Genomic DNA, 17,055 nt, shown 5'->3' on the forward strand with positions numbered 1-17,055 from the left:
GGGGGCAGGTGGCAGATGCTGGGTGGAGCCAGAGTGGATGCTGTGCGGGGCTTTTCTTGCCAGGGGCTGGGCTCAGAGCGGGCTCTGGCAGTGCTGGGAGGAGGCTGCAGCCACTCCAAATTTCGTTGCAGCTTCGCTTCCAGCCCCGTGCTGCTGCCTGGCACAGCCCTGGCTTTTCCTGGTGCTTGGGTGGAGGTGGAGTGTTCAGCTGGGGCTGTGCTGGGCAGTGGGACAGGGCTGGGTGTGGAGCTGCAATGAAATTCGGAGTAGCTGCAGCCTCCTCCCAGTGCCACTGGAGCCTGCTTCAAGCCCAGCCCCCAGCAAGATAAACCCCGCACAGCGCCAGCTCTTGCTCTACCCCACAACTGCCACCCACCCTGCACCACGCAGATCCAGGGGCAAATGGCCCCCCACCCTCCCAGGGTGCAAGCAACGGTGGAAGCTGCCCCCACCCCCCCCCCTTCCGACTTACCAGCTGGAGGCAGCTATCCACGCTTCCAATTCTGCTTCGTGCTGCACTGATCTGATATTGGACCAAAGTATTGGTGCACCTCTATTAATATGGAAAGCCTTCTTCATATATATGCTGATAAACATGTTTTTTTAGACTTCTAAAAGGAATAATATTTAGTCCTCCAAGCAGTTAACATATATGCTGCTTTGTTTTTGGAATGAAGGAGCAGAGAAGTATACAGGAGGAGGAGTATGCTGTAGTGGCATATTATTTGGAGTTCTGTTTCTGTGAGTACGATTTCTTATGTGAAGGCCACACTTATCAGTGTAACTGTCCTCGCTGCGCTGACTCACTTTTGGCAGGAAGATATTTCATGCCTTCCATTAGCTCTGTTGTACCTTATAGCCTACTGCATTTTTAACTTTGCTGCTCTTACCTCTGTTATGACTGAATGAAAAGTCTATAAGTACATTTGATGTTGGGGTAAAGAAAATATTAATGGAATTGCCATTTTAAAAAGTTCAGGCAATTTGTTGCTATACTGAAAGCACCAGAACTAGTTATATAACTTTAGACTTTGTGAGACAGATAGCAAAGTGGTAGGCATGATATAAACAGATAGCTGAATATGTCATCCATCTACACAGCAGAAGCAGTATGATAGTGGCATGCTGATTTAGAAGAGTTGCCTGTTGGTCTGTGAGAGTGAGACATGTTGTGTTCTATGGTCTCTTTGCCTGAAAATATTTAATAGTTCCTAGATTGGACAGTGATTTTTGTGAGATGTAGGCTAATTGCCTTAAGGCTGGACTCCTTTTATATTGAACACAGACAGCCATTACATGATAATAACTTGCATGTGATACCTAGTGTAATGTTGAGGTAATGTTGTAGCCATGATGATCCTTGCATGTAATAACTACTACTAATAATAACTACTACATTGCATGTAATAACTACTCATTCTGAAGTGAGTGTTCAATAGGCTTTTTCATAGCTAAGTGAGCAGTTGGATGCTACTTTCAGGCATTTAGATCCCTAACTATGGGCATCTAAGTTTGAAAATTTTGGTTGAAGTAAATATCATTCAGGTGAGTTGTAACATGCTTGAAATTTTTCTACATTAGTTTAGCAAAAACCTAATCAGTAAAATAAATAAATAAATAAAAAAGAATTAAAATGTACTCTTTTAAATTTCAGTAAAAGTATTTTCCCTTTTCTATGAGTGGGTTAAATAACACGTATTTCTAATGGGGTACGGAGGGTTTCAGCTTGAACTTGGACTAAGTATTTTAGTGATAGTTTATGTAGGCTTGGTTCTTTGGTTTTTAATAGACATTGAATTCGGCATATAGCACCCAAAAAATCATTCAGCATTAATTAGTGCTAAAAATCTGTTACCAACTGTTCAGAGATCTGTCCTAAGCTCACTGGGCATGTGTACACCTACCCCCCTGGGGTGCAGTTGTTACTGCGCTGTCATTTAGTACTTGCTTTAGAAAGCACTAAATGACGGAGCCTTTACTGCACCGTCCCAGTTATTTTTAGCAGCTATGTCACCATAGTGATGTGGTATAGTGAGGTAGCTTGTCACTATGGTGACATAGCATCAGCATCATGATTTGTGCCTGCCAACGCTATTTTGCTATATCGACAAGCTACATTGCCATAGCTCATCACTATGGGGATGTAGCATCACATGTATGTGGGCTCACTGTGTATTGCAGATTGTGCCCGCCTCTGCTCTATTAGGTGTTCCCGAGCCACCTTCGCCCGGGCGGTCAATCTGATTTGCCCATGGCCTGTGTGTGGACCCCAGAGGGCACCTTGGATGGTGTCAGAGAAATCCCCTAGCTTTCCTGCCACGACTTTGAATGAATCCTCAGTGGAGGAGGTCCCCTTTGAGGGAGCCTCCAGGGTCATCACGCCGCTCGGCGGGCACTCATGGGGATCTGACCTCCCCTTCACCCTGGCTAAGCACCACCTTCTGCGACAGGCTTTCAAGCCTATTTTTACAGCTGGCTCCCGCTGGTTTTCCCCTGATCTTCGCGTCGCCCCTCAGTAGCGAGCCCTGGTGTCCTGGCCGGGCTCCGGTGTGAGGGCTAGGAGGCCCTCGGGTTTTCTGCTCGCCTACCTGGTGCTCTTAGCCTCAGTGTCTACTGACAGTGGCACCCCGTGTGCCTCTTGCCCAGCTGAGGGCTCTATGGACCTATCGTAACAAAAGGGACCATGGCACTTACCTTCATCCTTACCCCTATTCCCAGAAACACCTGACGTGACCCGAGATGAACAAACTCACCACCGTGACCACCGGTGAGGTGTAACCGCATGGAAAAAAGGGTATAAGCACCTGAAGGAAAATAGAGTGCCCTCCCTGTGGGGACTCTGTGCTCCCCTAGTGCCTCAATGTGCCTAGGCACGGGCACCCGGAGTCGGGGCCCAGGCTCTTGCCCTAACTGGGACTCTTCTCTCTCCCTCTAGGCTCTGCTTCTATTCAGGGCTGTAGCCCCCGTCGCCTGAGGTCAGATTGCTACAGCCGACCCTTCCTGGGATTGCTGTGGGTCCACCTGCTGGCACCCTTAATCCCCGGTGGGCTTCTTCAGTTCGGGGTCTCCTGCTGCTTCCACCACAGCTATCACCGCTGACGCTCCTGCCAGCTTCCCTTCCGGCGTTTTTGCTCCCTGCCGTTCCTTGGCTCTGAGCTCTCCCATAGCTCCTACTGCTCCTGCAGCTCCCGCTGCTGCAGCAGCCACCGCTGCCCCTTCTGCTGGCCTCTCTGCTGGCTTCTCTGATCCCTGCCGGTCTTCTCTGGCTCAGGGATTCCCTGCCACTTCTCTTACCACTGCTGCCCTTGAAAGTTGTGCTCTTGCACAGCCAACTTATGGACAATGTGGCTTAAGCAAAAGACAATAAAATTAAGCCACGCTGTTCACACTGTGAGACTCTTTTCACAGTTAAGTGATATTCCTCTGCTCAGACAAAACAATGTTAATTTTTTTTAAAGAGTATTGATTAAAAAAATACGATACATAAATCAGAAAAATATCTGTATCATGTACATATGATGTCACAAATGAGCAATACAAGGAAATGTGGGTGGTGGGGGAGAGAAAAGAAGGGATAGAAGGAAAGAGAAGTGTGCAATAAGTGACAATTTATCTACCAAAATATTCTAAGACTTCCTTCCCAATTGTACCAAACTTTTCAAAGCTATTGAGCCTGCTAAACATGACCCTCTCTATAGGTGTCAAATGTGCCATCTCATTGTACTAAGTTTCAACCTTTGGAGATGTCCTCCTTTTTCAGTGTAGTAGTATAATCCTGCATGCTACTAATAAGGCATACTGTAAAAGTACAGTTTGGGAAGCATTCAGTTTGAATTAATAAAGTTCTGTTTTGTCTTACAATGTGCAGTGATTTGCATACGCAAGGTATGAGGCAGTACAAGATACTGCATTAGATGCTGGTTGTGCAACTTTTTTTGCATCAAGAGCTCAAATATATCCTTAAACCCTACAATCTTAATAGATGCCAAATGCATATTTATTGTTGGATCTTGAAAGAACCTAATTTAAGATCAAATATTGTCCTTGGCTATGCATGAATAACTGTAATTGTTTGTGTAAAAAAAGAAGAAAAAAAAGGGAGGGGGGTGATAAAACCTGGTCATTATTGCTTTCTGATGAATGTAGAAAAGATTTAGTGAGAGAAGGGGGCCAGGACATTGGACTTCTCCCTAATTCTTTTTCATAGGAACATCGACCAGGAAGGCCAAGGAATCCCTAAAATCACTGCTTTGGATCCTTGCACGCAATTACAAGGCCTAAAACCCAGCTGTAAAACTCTCAGATTTTTTTTTGTTTAACTTTCTCCTATATAGACATTCCAAATGGTTAACATGCAGCCTGAAGAAAATATGCTTTTTTAACAATACCGCGGTACTTTCTACCATAACGTTTTCTTTACGTAACCGGTATCGCTGTCAGTGCAAAACATAGGCAGTTGGTTACCAATCTATATATTAAACTAGTCTTCACCTTGCACACACTAATTTTTGATTTTTACTGTAGATGTTGCACAGGTCCTGTTCCATCTGCTGATTACCTGAGGAACTGAGCTGTTTATAGTAAATTTTAATCCTTTCCACGGATAAAAAATGCTAAAATTACCAGAAGCAGCTTTCTGCCATGGGTATTGCTGACAATGTAAGCATAACAGTTCATAAACATAAGTCTGTTCCTGGATACATAGATACCTAGGGATCAGGAAATCATAAGCAGCTCTGAAAAATGGGTTGGTAAATAGTTTAAATCCCTCTAGCGATTAGCAAAAATGCCTTGAAGTGGTTTTTAAGCTCAAAAGCCATGTTTGCTTTACGCTTTCAAATGCATTTGTTTCTGTTCACTGTGAAGTGCCTTTTGATGTATATAGTGAGTTCTAAATTCACTGAAAGTAACAAGATAAACAGATTTCTTTTTTAAACAAATTTAAATATTTTAATATTTAACCTAATTTTTAAAGAATATAAATGGCTAGGATTTTTAATGAGCAGCTCACTGCAGCAGTTGTTTTTTGAATCTTTTATACTTAATTCTATTAGCTCTACAGATTAAATCAAAGAATAAATCCAGGTCACTTCTTCCCTCCTCATTCATCTTCCCAAAGGTGAACTGCTTCATCTTTCTGGACAAAGAGAGATCAATATGTTTTTCCCTGTAGTGTAGCTTGTCAGTATTGCTCCAGGACTGGCTGACAGAGACTGCTTGAACACTGGCAGCCCAGCCTTGCAAATTCTTATCACTAGGCACAGTGCAATGGAAACACAGTTGTTGCCTAGTAGTAAGTGTTTTCAAGAACGAACATCACACCAAGTCCTTTTTCTCCTCCTTTTCACTATGCCAGTGAGTCTCAGTCAGGATCTTGTGAACCCAAAGTGTCACAAATATTTTGAGCTGTTGTGGTCTGAGTTATTTGCAATAGAAGAATTGCTTTATTATTTTTCCATAGTCAAAAAAAGAGTGAAAACAACGAGCTGGCATTTTCTGAGGGTGCCTTGATCTAACAAGGGGGACCTTCAGTTTTAAAAGTTTGAGAAGCACTGCACTATGCATAGTGCTTTGTTGTTCATGGGTAAGAAATCAAATGAGAGATTTTTTTTAAAAGAGGATTCATGTGGATGTTATTAATTTAGATTTAACCATTAGTGCCTCATGACAGCAGAATATTATTTCTAGGAAATAATGCATTTTTATATTTCAGCAAAACCCCAGCCTGTTTGTATTGCATATCTCAAACCTGATGTTTCATATTTGCAAGAATTAATTGCATTTTTGCATTGATTTCAGAAGGAACAATGCAGGTGACAGGGAGAAGGCACTCCAAGTGATGCTTCAAGTCTTTCAAACATGTGATCAACCTGCTCCAGATATGTTCTGCCTGTGTGGGAGAATCTACAAGGATATGTTCCTTGATTCTGACTGTAAAGATACCAGTAGCCGAGACAGTGCCATTGAATGGTAACAGAAAAAAACAAAATAACATGTAATAACATTTTCACAGTTGTACATTAGGCTGTGAAAAATAAACTAAACAAATTACTTCTGTACAGCAGTGTGAAAGACTGAAAGGCTAAATCTTTTGCTCATTTAATCCTTTCATAAGCAAGCTCTTACTGAAGTAATTGTTAGGTGGTTTAGAAGACTTCAAGTAAGGACTTCCATTTTTCCAAATGCACTTATCAGTGGGGCTTTTAGTTTGAGGGGCATTATTTTTGTTCTGGGGAAGAGAAGTGTCAAGATGCAGTTTTGTCTTTTTTTAAAGAATGTGCAAATTGTTGGTCTTCTGGTATGGGTTTTGAGTGCTGCTCAGGCAGCTTATTCTGAATAGAAGTCACCTATTGTAGAGACCATATGAAACCTATGCAGTATTTACATACCATTGTATCAATATTTTGATGTCTTGAGAGAGAGAAGGAATGCAGTTTTTTCCTACTGGTCTTTGCACAATCAAATCAACCAAAAAAAAAGAGGTAGTGATGTAGACTGAGTGAAGGTGTCCTCTGCCAATCAGTAGCAAGGGGTGGGGCCTTCTGGGCCCCTCTGCCGATCAGAGGCAAGTTGCGAAATATGGCTCTGTGTGATGCTTGTGCGCCATGAAAAACCCTTTGTCTTGCTGTTCCTTAGGTAGGTCCCTTCTCAAATGTGTGCCAATTGGCCAATCATAAAGTTGTAGGCAGATGCTCTCCTCTGTTATGCTGACAAATGAAATCATATTCTTGAAAGCGTGTCCTGCTCAGGGTTCTCTTGGTACAAGTTGCAATACTTTCTTCACAGTTGGCTAAGTGTCTGCAGCACTTTTTACAACTGTGAAGTATTTAATGTCTGTTGTACAGGGAGATGTGAGCTCTTCATTCTTTCTCTGCAGGTATCGCAAAGGATTTGAACTCCAGTCAAGTCTGTACTCTGGAATTAACCTTGCAGTTTTGCTACTTGTTGCTGGGCAGCGGTTTGAAACCTCTATGGAACTGAGAAAAATAGGTAAGCAAAAGAAGTACAATGCTACAAACTGTTTTCTGTGGGATTTTTTTAAGTTGGAGGAAACTTGAATTTTTTTGGAACGATAGGATGATGCTAAGGTCCAGTGTTTAAAGATTCTGTTCATTCATTGTTGCCCTGTGGCCCCTTTGTGCCAGCTGGGCTGTGCCAAAGGAGGCCCATATTTGTCACAGAACCAGCTGTTTATTTGTTATTTCTGCATATTGCACTGCAGCATAGAGCTAGAACAGAGGTAAGATGTGGGTTGGCTAAGTAGGATCAGTGACCTAACCATATTGCACCCCTTAATGACTTATAATTGCCATTGAAACAGAGGTGAAAGTCAGGAAGTCACCAGGGCCTCTTCTATCACTGATTTAGGCAGAACCTTCTAGGTCAAAATTTGGTAATTGGAGCCAGTTGCCCAACTAAAATTTGAATTTCCCCAGATTTCAGGTACTTGGATTTAACCCCATCCTTGATATAGACAGGTCTATAAAAATAATTGTAGTATGACTTAACATTTCCAAGGTGTACGGTTAAACAGTTTGTTGGGAAGAAAAGGAAGCTTGGAAAAAATGAACAATTACTGGGATGTGGGACAGTTCTTCAGTGTCAGCATGCTTGCCAATGATGTTGGAAAAGCAGTACAAGCAGCGGAGAAGCTGTTTAAACTGAAGCCACCAGTTTGGTAAGTAGTAGGTGCTACTGTTATGTACATGTAACCTGTGTCTTCCAAGTCTGTGGAGACTTTTGTAATTAGGCTGGACAAAGCATTAGCAAATAAGTAATAATATGGAAAAATCTGCAAAGACAAATGAAAAACTAGATGACTTGATAAGCTTATAAATAAAAAAATTGTTGTGGGTGCATGATGTGAATGAGCTCCCTTATTATTGTTGGGATGCGGGGGGGATGTTAGTAGAAAATAAAATTACCTATCTTAGTGACAATGATGATACAAGTCCCAAGAAATGTGTGTAGTAAGGTAGAGGTGACTTCAAGTGAAGCTGAATTCTCATCAAAGTAATGTCAGTTAAATCCTACATTGGTCTCTCATCTGATCTGTTCTATGGCGTGATCACTATTTGCTGATTCATGTAATTTCCCCATCAGATATGTTTAACAGCTCAGCAGTGAGACCACACCATAACATTTATGCCTACACTTTATATCACATCTGAAAATCTGTAGAATCAACCCATCACATTTAAATGACAGAGATCTATAAAATATGTTTAAGTTGGTTCAGGATTATATTTATGAAAAACGTTATAAGATGCTAAATCATTGAAAATCTTTTGGGGGGATACTATTTATTTCAATCTGTTGACTAACTGTGTGTTCTAGGTATTTGAGATCATTAGTCCAGAATCTGTTGTTAATCCAGCGTTTCAAGAAACTCACCATAGAGCATTCTCCTAGACAAGAGAGACTCAACTTCTGGTTAGATATCATTTTTGAGGCAACAGAAGAAACAACCAATGGACTGAGATTTCCAGTAAGATGTTATGTGTGGTTTTATAACTTGTATTTCTTTCATATGTTTCATTTTGTATGGGGTGGGAGGTAAAAAAAGTTAGACTATAAACATAACAAAATCCTAAATGGCCAACATTTTATTGTATGGCATTAACCAAAATCTTTTAGTATTCAATTACAAGGCATCTAATGTTGTCTCTAGTGCTAAGTAACAAGTACAACCATGATAATATTGTTTTGCAGTAAGTAGGAAAAATAGGGTAGTTGTAAAATATAGTACATGCACAAATACACACATTTTCAAATGTATTACATGCACACACACATGGTTTGAAATTGCTTTTTATCTATAAGTTGCTTTTTCCTGGGTGCATCTACACATGATGCTACATTACCATAGCAATGCGCCATGGTGATGTGTCTTTGGGCAAAAACCATGATACTGCTGCTACATTGGTGTAGCAGCATGCTCCATCGGAATAGGGTATTGCTATGGCGATGTAGAGGCTAAAAATAATCATTCACCATCGGCACAGCACAGTATGGCCTGTTAATGCGCTGTCATTTAGTACTTCCAATGATGGTACAGTGTTAGTACTGCTTGTACTAAATGATGGCATGGTAACAACAGCGTTGAGGGGCACTTGTAGACGAGCCCCCTCAGGTCCTGTTGCACAATAGTAAACAGAAGTGTGCATTTCCTTCTAGGTATTAGTGATAGAACCAACCAAGGTCTACCAGCCTGCATATGTGTCCATCAACAATGAAGATGATGAGCGATCTCTCTCTCTGTGGCATGTCTCACCCACTGAAGTGGTAAGGGAAGATGGCACTTTCTTCACCTGTAGATCTTGAAGCAATTTGCAAACACTTAAGCCTTGCTACATTCTTGTGAAATGGGCAAAATTATATCTATTTTATGTGTGGGTAAACTGAGGTACTGTAGAAGGAAGTTTAAGACAGCAGAGGGAATTGGTGGCAGATCTGAGATTAGTACTCATGGGGTCTTGACCTTTGGTCTTGGGCTCGTTGCATTAAAACATATGCACTAGAAGCACTCTAGAATTTCATGCCTGATACTGATATCCTCCATTTACTTTCTCTTTTTGTACTTGCATATGCAGTGTCTTAATGATGCTACTTGGAGCTAATATGTCATTAGCTATTATTGATACAGCACCATGATATACTTAGTATAGGCTTCAAACAAATATTGCCTTTGTGCCACCATAAACTTTTTTATAGCAGCACAAAACCTGAGCTAACACCAGGATGCCCAAATTCGTGAGCATGATAATTTGTGGTCATAGCTTATGCTGCCTTTTTACTGCTGAAGTCAGTTATTTTATGGCAGGAGAGCACGGGCAGCCCAAGCACAGTCTGCAAGCTTGGAACAGTGAAATCTCATGCGAGTTCACTCCGCACTTGCAGAGGCACACCCTGGGAATTGTCCTCCAGGTGATTCCCAGGGCACATGTATCATGCTGCTGCACCCCAACCTGGGGTGTGGTCTGCAAGCATGGAGTGGAGAACCCTCATAGGATTTTCCCCCCTCCACACTGTAGATGCTTTCCCTGAGAATCCTCCTGCAGGGGATCTCCATGGAGTGTGCATCACACTGTTCAGGCATGGGCCTCTTTGCTCATGGTTCTCCCACTTGCAGATGTGCACCCTTGGCACGTCCAGATGTGTGTGGACATTTGGTTCCCTGGAGACAACTAGCAGCGGCACACCTTGTGCTGCAGCTACTTGTCCCTGGGGAATGCCTGTGCCATGCGCGCTTTGGCATGTGGCAACTTACCCCGGGGGCAATACAGGAGGCTGGAGCCAGTATTGCTGGCATCAGCAACCTGACCTTGGGTCTTGGGGGCCTCCCAGGGCTGCAGCCATGGTGATCCTGCTGGATGGAGCCTGGTCAGCAGCCATAGCACAGCTCCAGGTGGCCAGGCTCTGCTTTTCAGCAATGCGCACTGCTCAAGTGTGCACCGCTCCATTTTTTTTTCCATGGGAAAAAACCCATGGAAAAAATCTATGGAAAAAAACATGTTTGCGGTGCCACATACATACAATCACACTGCAAGGGTGTGGTACCCAAGTGTGTGCTGCTCCGTTTTTTTCCATGGGTGGAAAAAAGGATATCCAGGGTGAAAAAAACCCACGGAAAAAAATGGAGCAGCACACGCTTGGGTACCACACCCTTGCAGTGTGATTGTACGTATGTGGCACTGCAAACATGTTCAGCACCCAGGGGTGCGAAGAGTGGCAGGGGCCTGACCCTGCAGGACAACCACTCCAGTGATCTCTGTAGATGCCACTGAAGTGCTCAGCTATTCCAGAACACATCCCACTCCAAAGAAGATGGTTGGGGATATCCTTGATCTAGCACAAAAGGTATAAGGATTTGAGTAGGCAAATGACACAGGAGTCAGGAGTTTTTGGAGCGTGGGGTTTTAAGAGAAGGTATAGTAAAAGAGTGGGGAAGAGATGCAGCATGGGGGGAAGCAAACTCTGGGCAATAAGAAATAATTGTAATTCGATGTGGAAGGGGAAGAAGGAGAGTTAAAAAGCCTGGAAGTATTTGAGAAGAGGGGAACGTTTTCAGAAAGACATGACAGGAGGATAATCTTTGTGCTTGGACTGTGGATAGACTTGCTAGGGGCAGACATAAAATGTCGGAAAGAATGGCTCAGGATTTTAAGGTTTGTGTTTTCCCTGGGTTTTGATCTGGTGCAATTCTACATCACTCCCGGTATAGACTACTGCTTATATGGGACTAATTCCATCTTATGGGGTAGAGTCCCTTGGAGGCTGGCCTATCTTATGTTAGCTGGCAACAGCAAACAAGACACCATTCACCACATTGGGCTATTTGGAGGGCAGCATTTCTGGTCACACTCTATTCTTCCCCCTCTCTTGCTTTTCATTATGCCAAGGCTTCTGGGACTAGGACTTATGGAAAGATACAGAATGTTTCCATCCTGTTTGTGCCTGAGCCCAAAGAGGCCGTGCCCACTATATTTTTTAATATGAAAGGATTACTTCTTGACTCAAGATGCACTGTTTAGTACATCAAACTTTAACACTCCCTTCAAAGCTGCATTTTACATTGTCTCGGACATCACTGTGATACTTGTCAAATTTCCTTTTCTGAAGTTTGTAAATATAGCATTTAGTGTAGTTCCCTACTGTAAAAGCCCGTGCGTTATTTCAAATTAAAAACCTGAGATGTCTCCAAAGGAGATAATATGTTGGCTATTATCTGAGGGATTTTTCATATGTTATGACCTTGCCTTCAGATAACAAGCTCAGATTAACCTGTGCTTGACTTGGATCTTTGTTCCTTACAGAAGCAGATTCATGAATGGAATTTTACAGCTTCCTCCATTAGGGGAATAAGGTCAGTACATTTGAATACAGCTAATTATGCTTTTTATGTCTCAGTTAAGTTAGATAGTTGTGCCTTAGAACTTGAGATAATGAACTCTGCTTTTCATTACCCATTATAAAATTTTCTTCTGCCCTGTGAAATGCCAAAAGGGAAGAGCCTGCCTCTCAGTAAGAAAAAGGGAGCAGAATACTTTGTCTGTAGTTTGACTTAGTCTCACCTAAATATGAGCATTTTAATTTGAAAATCAGCATTTTGAACCTCCTTTTCCTAAACCAGTCCTTGCTGGGTGTGTTCCTGCTTTATCAGTTGCAGGTATTGGAGTCTAAATTCTGAGAAAGCAACTGAATTATCTCTTTGGTCTCTTCTGTCATGGTTGCTATTTCTGTCTTTAAAACCAAAAGGGAAAGGGCAGCCAAACAAATGTATTGCTTGCTTGCTTGCTTTGATAAGAGAACTGTTTTATGTTCAGACAAGAAAAATGCAGAAAGCCTAATTTATCCAGACTTCTATATAGCATTTAATATGGTGTCACATGAGAAGTGTACAAGTTAAGATGCAGATAAGTACAAGAACTGTAGGACAAGCCTAAAAAAGGAGATGGCACTAGGTTATGTCTAAAGGAAAACTGTTGAACCTGAAGGAGGTTGTAAATGGAGTTCCTCTAGGATTGGCCTTGGCTCTTACTTGCAGTAAGAACTGGGTTGCAGTAATAGAATAGGATGAAATTTAGCACAGTTACAAAGTTCGATATCATGGTTCCTGCCATTACTACTCCTTTCTCCTACAGCCACAGAGAAAAGTCTGTGTCCATCCTTTTTATATCATCTCCTTTCAGGTATTTGTAAACAGCTATCCAATCCCCCTCAGTCATCTCTTCTCATAGAGAATCGTAGAGAAGTAGGGCTGGAAGGGACTTCTAGGGGTCATCTAGTCCAACTCCCTGCCTGAAGCAGGATTATCCCTATCCAAACCATCTCATAGAGACTATAATCTAAACTTTACATAAGACTACCATCAAACCTGACACAACACAGACCTAACACCCTAACCTGTCACAAGTAAAACAGGGGAACCACAGCAGTCAATATCCTGCATCTATGAAATCTTGTCAACATATACTCAAGAGATCCTGGGTAGAGGAAGGCAAAAACCAAGTTCTTTCAGTTTTTCCTCATAAGTCTTGCTTCCTAGTCCTCTAATAATTTTTGTCCTTCTCCACTGGACTCTTTCTGATCTGTCCGCATCTGTTTTGAAGTATGGGGCCCAAAACTGCACCCAGTACTCCAGGTAAGGCCTTACCAACACCAGCTGAAATGAATCAAGTGAGTGTAATTCTACTTGGCCACTCCAGTTCAATACAGATGCATCTGATCCTGTTCTTAAGGTCATCAGAAGTTCCCAGTATAACATGGAAGTAGAATTTGGCACTGTATTTGAATGATACTATGAATAATTGACTATGATAAGTGACAGCCATTCTTGAAGTGCAGGAACCAGATAGCGAGGACTGTGTTCTAGAGGATTCGGTAGCAGCTATGGAGAATATATTTGATCCCCTAAGGCTGTTTTGCAGCCACTGTTTCAGCCTTAGTTGCCTATGGGTCCTGCCCACTCCTTCACCTACATGACTGTGTTGGACAGCAATGGCTGGTGTAGCCTCCTCACTTCCCCAGTGCTTTCCTAATCTACTCCTGCCCTTCTCCCTCTCTCCTCCCAAGATGTTCAGGAGCAACAATGTGGTAGAAGCACTCACAGATCTTGAACTCTTGAATGTAAGAATTGCTGGCCTTCTTCATGCCCTTAAATCCTGCCCACCCCACCCTTCCTCTTGAAGCACTACCACTAGTGAGTTTTTCTGTACCGCTGCAAGTGCAATCAGCTTTGGCAGTCAGAATTTGCCCCTTGCATGACAGTTCTGGGGAACATACTTTAATTTCTTTTTACAGCAGGCTGACTCTGTGTATTAGACTCCTGTCACGTGTTATATTTCTAGCATGATTAACATGTTAATCACACCATAAATGGCAACATGCCACATGTTCGTCAAATTTATGGTGCCATAAAATGACAGATCAGCCACAAAGATATAAATTAAAAAATGTGTAACAACTTTGTGACTGGTTTATTTAGTGCCATAACTTGAATGTGTGGCATGCCCCTTCATCCCAGTGCCAATTGTCAGCTGATTGTCAGCATTGGAGCCCACAACTGGAACCTGGTGGGGGGGCTGCCCATGTCTTGATGATGACAATTGGCTGGTTGTCTGCATCAGGATGAAGACATCTCAGGATCCAGCACTTTAAAGAGTCCTGCCCTGCAGCCCCTGATCTTCAAGGCTCCTTAAAGGGCCAGGTCCCAGTGAGCGTTAGGGCATGAGCAGCTCTAGGGTCTGACACACAACCCTACCTAATCCTGAGGATTGGGCAGGAGACAGCCTTGGGTCTACACCAGGACCAGTGCTGCCTAGTGTTCAGCTGAGCATTAAGGTCCATCACCCGGCAGTCCTGGGGTTTGGGACAGAGCTGCCTCTTACAAAATTGGCAGGGGCAGCTCTGGGTCCTGAACCTGGCTGCCCCCTGATCCGTCCCTGGAGGTTGCTGGGCATGCAGCAGGGGATGGGGGAACTTCCCAGCTATACATGCCAGTTTAAAGAGGTGCTTGATACAAGCAGTGGGGTAAAGGGGCTCTCCCCCATCCCTAGCTGCTCTTTATATGAGCAAGTGCAGCTGGGGATGAGGGACCTTTTCCTATCCCCTGTTGCTCATGCTCCTTTAAAAAAGGTGCTTGGCACAAGTAATTAAAGATAGGAGAGCTTCTCCCATTCCCATCCCCACTATTTGCACAAGTTTAAAGAGACACCAACACATTCAGCAGGCAATAGGGAAAGCTCCCCCATCCCCAGCTATGCTTTTTCATTTAAAGAGGTGTCCTGAGGACTTGGGAGCTTTCACATCCCCAGCTGCTTGTGCAGGTGCCTGTTTAAATCAGTGCTGTGTACTGGGGATGGGGGAGCTCATTCCCAGGTCAGCTCTAGGCAGCACCTCGAGCCTAACACCCTGATGTTGAGCTTATGGTGTCTAGGAAACTTTAAAAAAAATGAGTCAGACATTCAGCTAAAGCTACCAGCTGCATGACTGCTTTTTAAAGACCTGGGGCACTGTGAGGGAAAGAAGCTGAGCTCATGGCACCCCAGATCTTTAAAAAATGGGTGTGCAGCTGGGAGGCTCAGCTTCATGCCTGCTGTTTTTACATTTCCAGGTGCCTGCAGAAGTGATACCTGTGGAGAGGGAAGCTTCTGACTCCATAGCTGCCACTTCCATGTTCAGGGTGGGGGAGGTTCAGCTAAGGAGTAGGGAGCTTCCTACTCCCCAACTGCAGGTGCCTCCTTTCCCCCATGCTGGCAGCTGACAGTCATGCCATTGAGGTTTGAGGAATTCTATGTCCCATTCCCAGAACTGCAGTATTTGACTGGACCATACTTGATTTCTTTTCACTTTCACATAGGTTGATATTTTTTTCCCATCATTTGGAAGCTTCATGCTTTTGAAACTCCATCCATTTTTGTATAATATATTACTAATAGTCTTTTCTCACACTTATTGTCAAACACTATCATGGATCTTTATGGTGGTCCCTGTGTCTTATATTACCAATGCTTTACTGTATAGTAACTATTATGTTTAGATCAGCAAATTAGAACCTGAAATAGATGGATATTGACTTGTTTCTCCTGTATCTGATCTTCAGGAGCTCACATTGTTCTTGTCTCTAGCTAGTTTACTCAGGTATAGATTAATCCTTTTACTGCATTAGAAATTGCTTCAAGAAAACCAAGTTATTCAGTGGCTTTGGAAACAGAAAGCTTCACAGGCTGTTTAGAGTTGTAGAGTCAAAATTAGTCTCTCTCTTCTTTTTTCCATGTTACTTTTCTAGAAGATGGTATTAGTAAAGAATTTACTTTAAAATACTTTGAAATTTGTCTTTGTTTTAGTGGAATTCTAATGTTTTAGAATGTTTGCACTGTGGTCTGTTAACCCAGACCATGCAGCAAACCGAAGTGTTGTACTGTTCTAGGGCCAGATTCACAAAAGGACTTAGAAGTTAAGACATCCAAGTCCAAGAGACCTATTCATACAGGCAGCTGGTTGCTTAAATTTTCTGATGAAAACTGATATGGTCAGCTAATGTTCAGCTGCTTTACATCCCCACAGAGGCTTCCCTCTTGGTTGTGTTGAGTCTGTATGCCCAGGTCCTGTACGAATCTATTTGGGATATACAAGTAGATTAAGGCCTCTGGTTGGCACAGTTGAATTGGCAAGCTCAGAGCAAGCTCATCACCACCTAACAACATCAGGGTCATGGGCAACTGTTGCCACGTTAGTCAGTGACAGGGGAGGTGGGGGTCTGCCTGCGGTCAATCTCACCCATGGGGGCTGCAGCGCTTCATCTGGTGCTTCCACTCCCCAGCTGGTGCTTGCAGGGGGAGCACTGGCGCTCCTGCGTGCCCCCACTGCCCATTGCCTAAGTGGGGAATGCTGGCTGTCAGGGGGTACACCGGCACTCAGTGGATGCACATGCACCCCCGTGCACCCCTTACGTGTTGCCACTGATCAGGGTCAGCACTCAGAGCCACCTTTTATTCAATAACAGTGATTATGGTGGTGTTAGTGATACCTGCCTTCTCCATAACAGCCTAGGGGGTAGAGAACTTGATCATGAGGTGGGAGACTTGAGTCCTGTGCTCTCCTAAGTCTGAGGTGGTTCAACCCCATAACTTCTACCAGGGTTCGAAATACGGGGGAGGGGCTTAGGAGGCCTGAGCCTCCCCATAAGAGATGAGAGCCCCTGGCCTGCCCCATGCCTTTCGAAGCTGCCACCACCTCAGACCCACCTCAGGCCTGCCTCAGACCACCCCCTCCCTTCACAGGTGGGAATGTAATTTGAACCCTGACTCCTACCAACCAAGAATGTGACCCTAAACACTCCACTATGGGCTGGCTGAGCTGAGAACAGTGTCTGTCCCTCCAAATCCTGTTTATACATTTTCCATTAAATAACTAGTGGACAAAATGCATAAGCAGCATTGAAAGCAGAGACCAGAATCTCAGACTGCCTTCCAGGGCAGTGGTTTCATCACAGAGTCACACTGGTCCTTGCCTTCTGGACCAGCTTCAGCACAATGAACTAGATTCAGCAGG

At 43.4% G+C, this 17,055-nt stretch overlaps 1 protein-coding gene across 7 annotated transcripts in view; it reads left to right on the plus strand.

Annotated features, from left to right (window-relative positions):
* MAP3K15 (mitogen-activated protein kinase kinase kinase 15) overlaps positions 1 to 17,055 on the plus strand; it is a 134,146-nt gene that overhangs the window by 64,923 nt on the left and 52,168 nt on the right. For 6 of the 7 annotated variants that reach the window (XM_025201125.1, XM_025201124.1, XM_025201121.1 and 3 more), the window contains 6 exons: positions 5,800 to 5,970; positions 6,878 to 6,990; positions 7,519 to 7,678; positions 8,338 to 8,488; positions 9,178 to 9,285; positions 11,817 to 11,866. In XM_025201125.1, the coding sequence (XP_025056910.1) occupies positions 5,800 to 5,970; positions 6,878 to 6,990; positions 7,519 to 7,678; positions 8,338 to 8,488; positions 9,178 to 9,285; positions 11,817 to 11,866 (753 nt within the window). Of the gene's footprint in view, positions 1 to 549; positions 742 to 5,799; positions 5,971 to 6,877; positions 6,991 to 7,518; positions 7,679 to 8,337; positions 8,489 to 9,177; positions 9,286 to 11,816; positions 11,867 to 17,055 lie in introns of those variants that run through there. The other variant, XM_025201126.1, reaches the window with a different exon arrangement.

Source organism: Alligator sinensis, unplaced genomic scaffold (assembly GCF_000455745.1).
Source record: "Alligator sinensis unplaced genomic scaffold, ASM45574v1 scaffold583_1, whole genome shotgun sequence".
NCBI lineage: Eukaryota > Metazoa > Chordata > Crocodylia > Alligatoridae > Alligator > Alligator sinensis.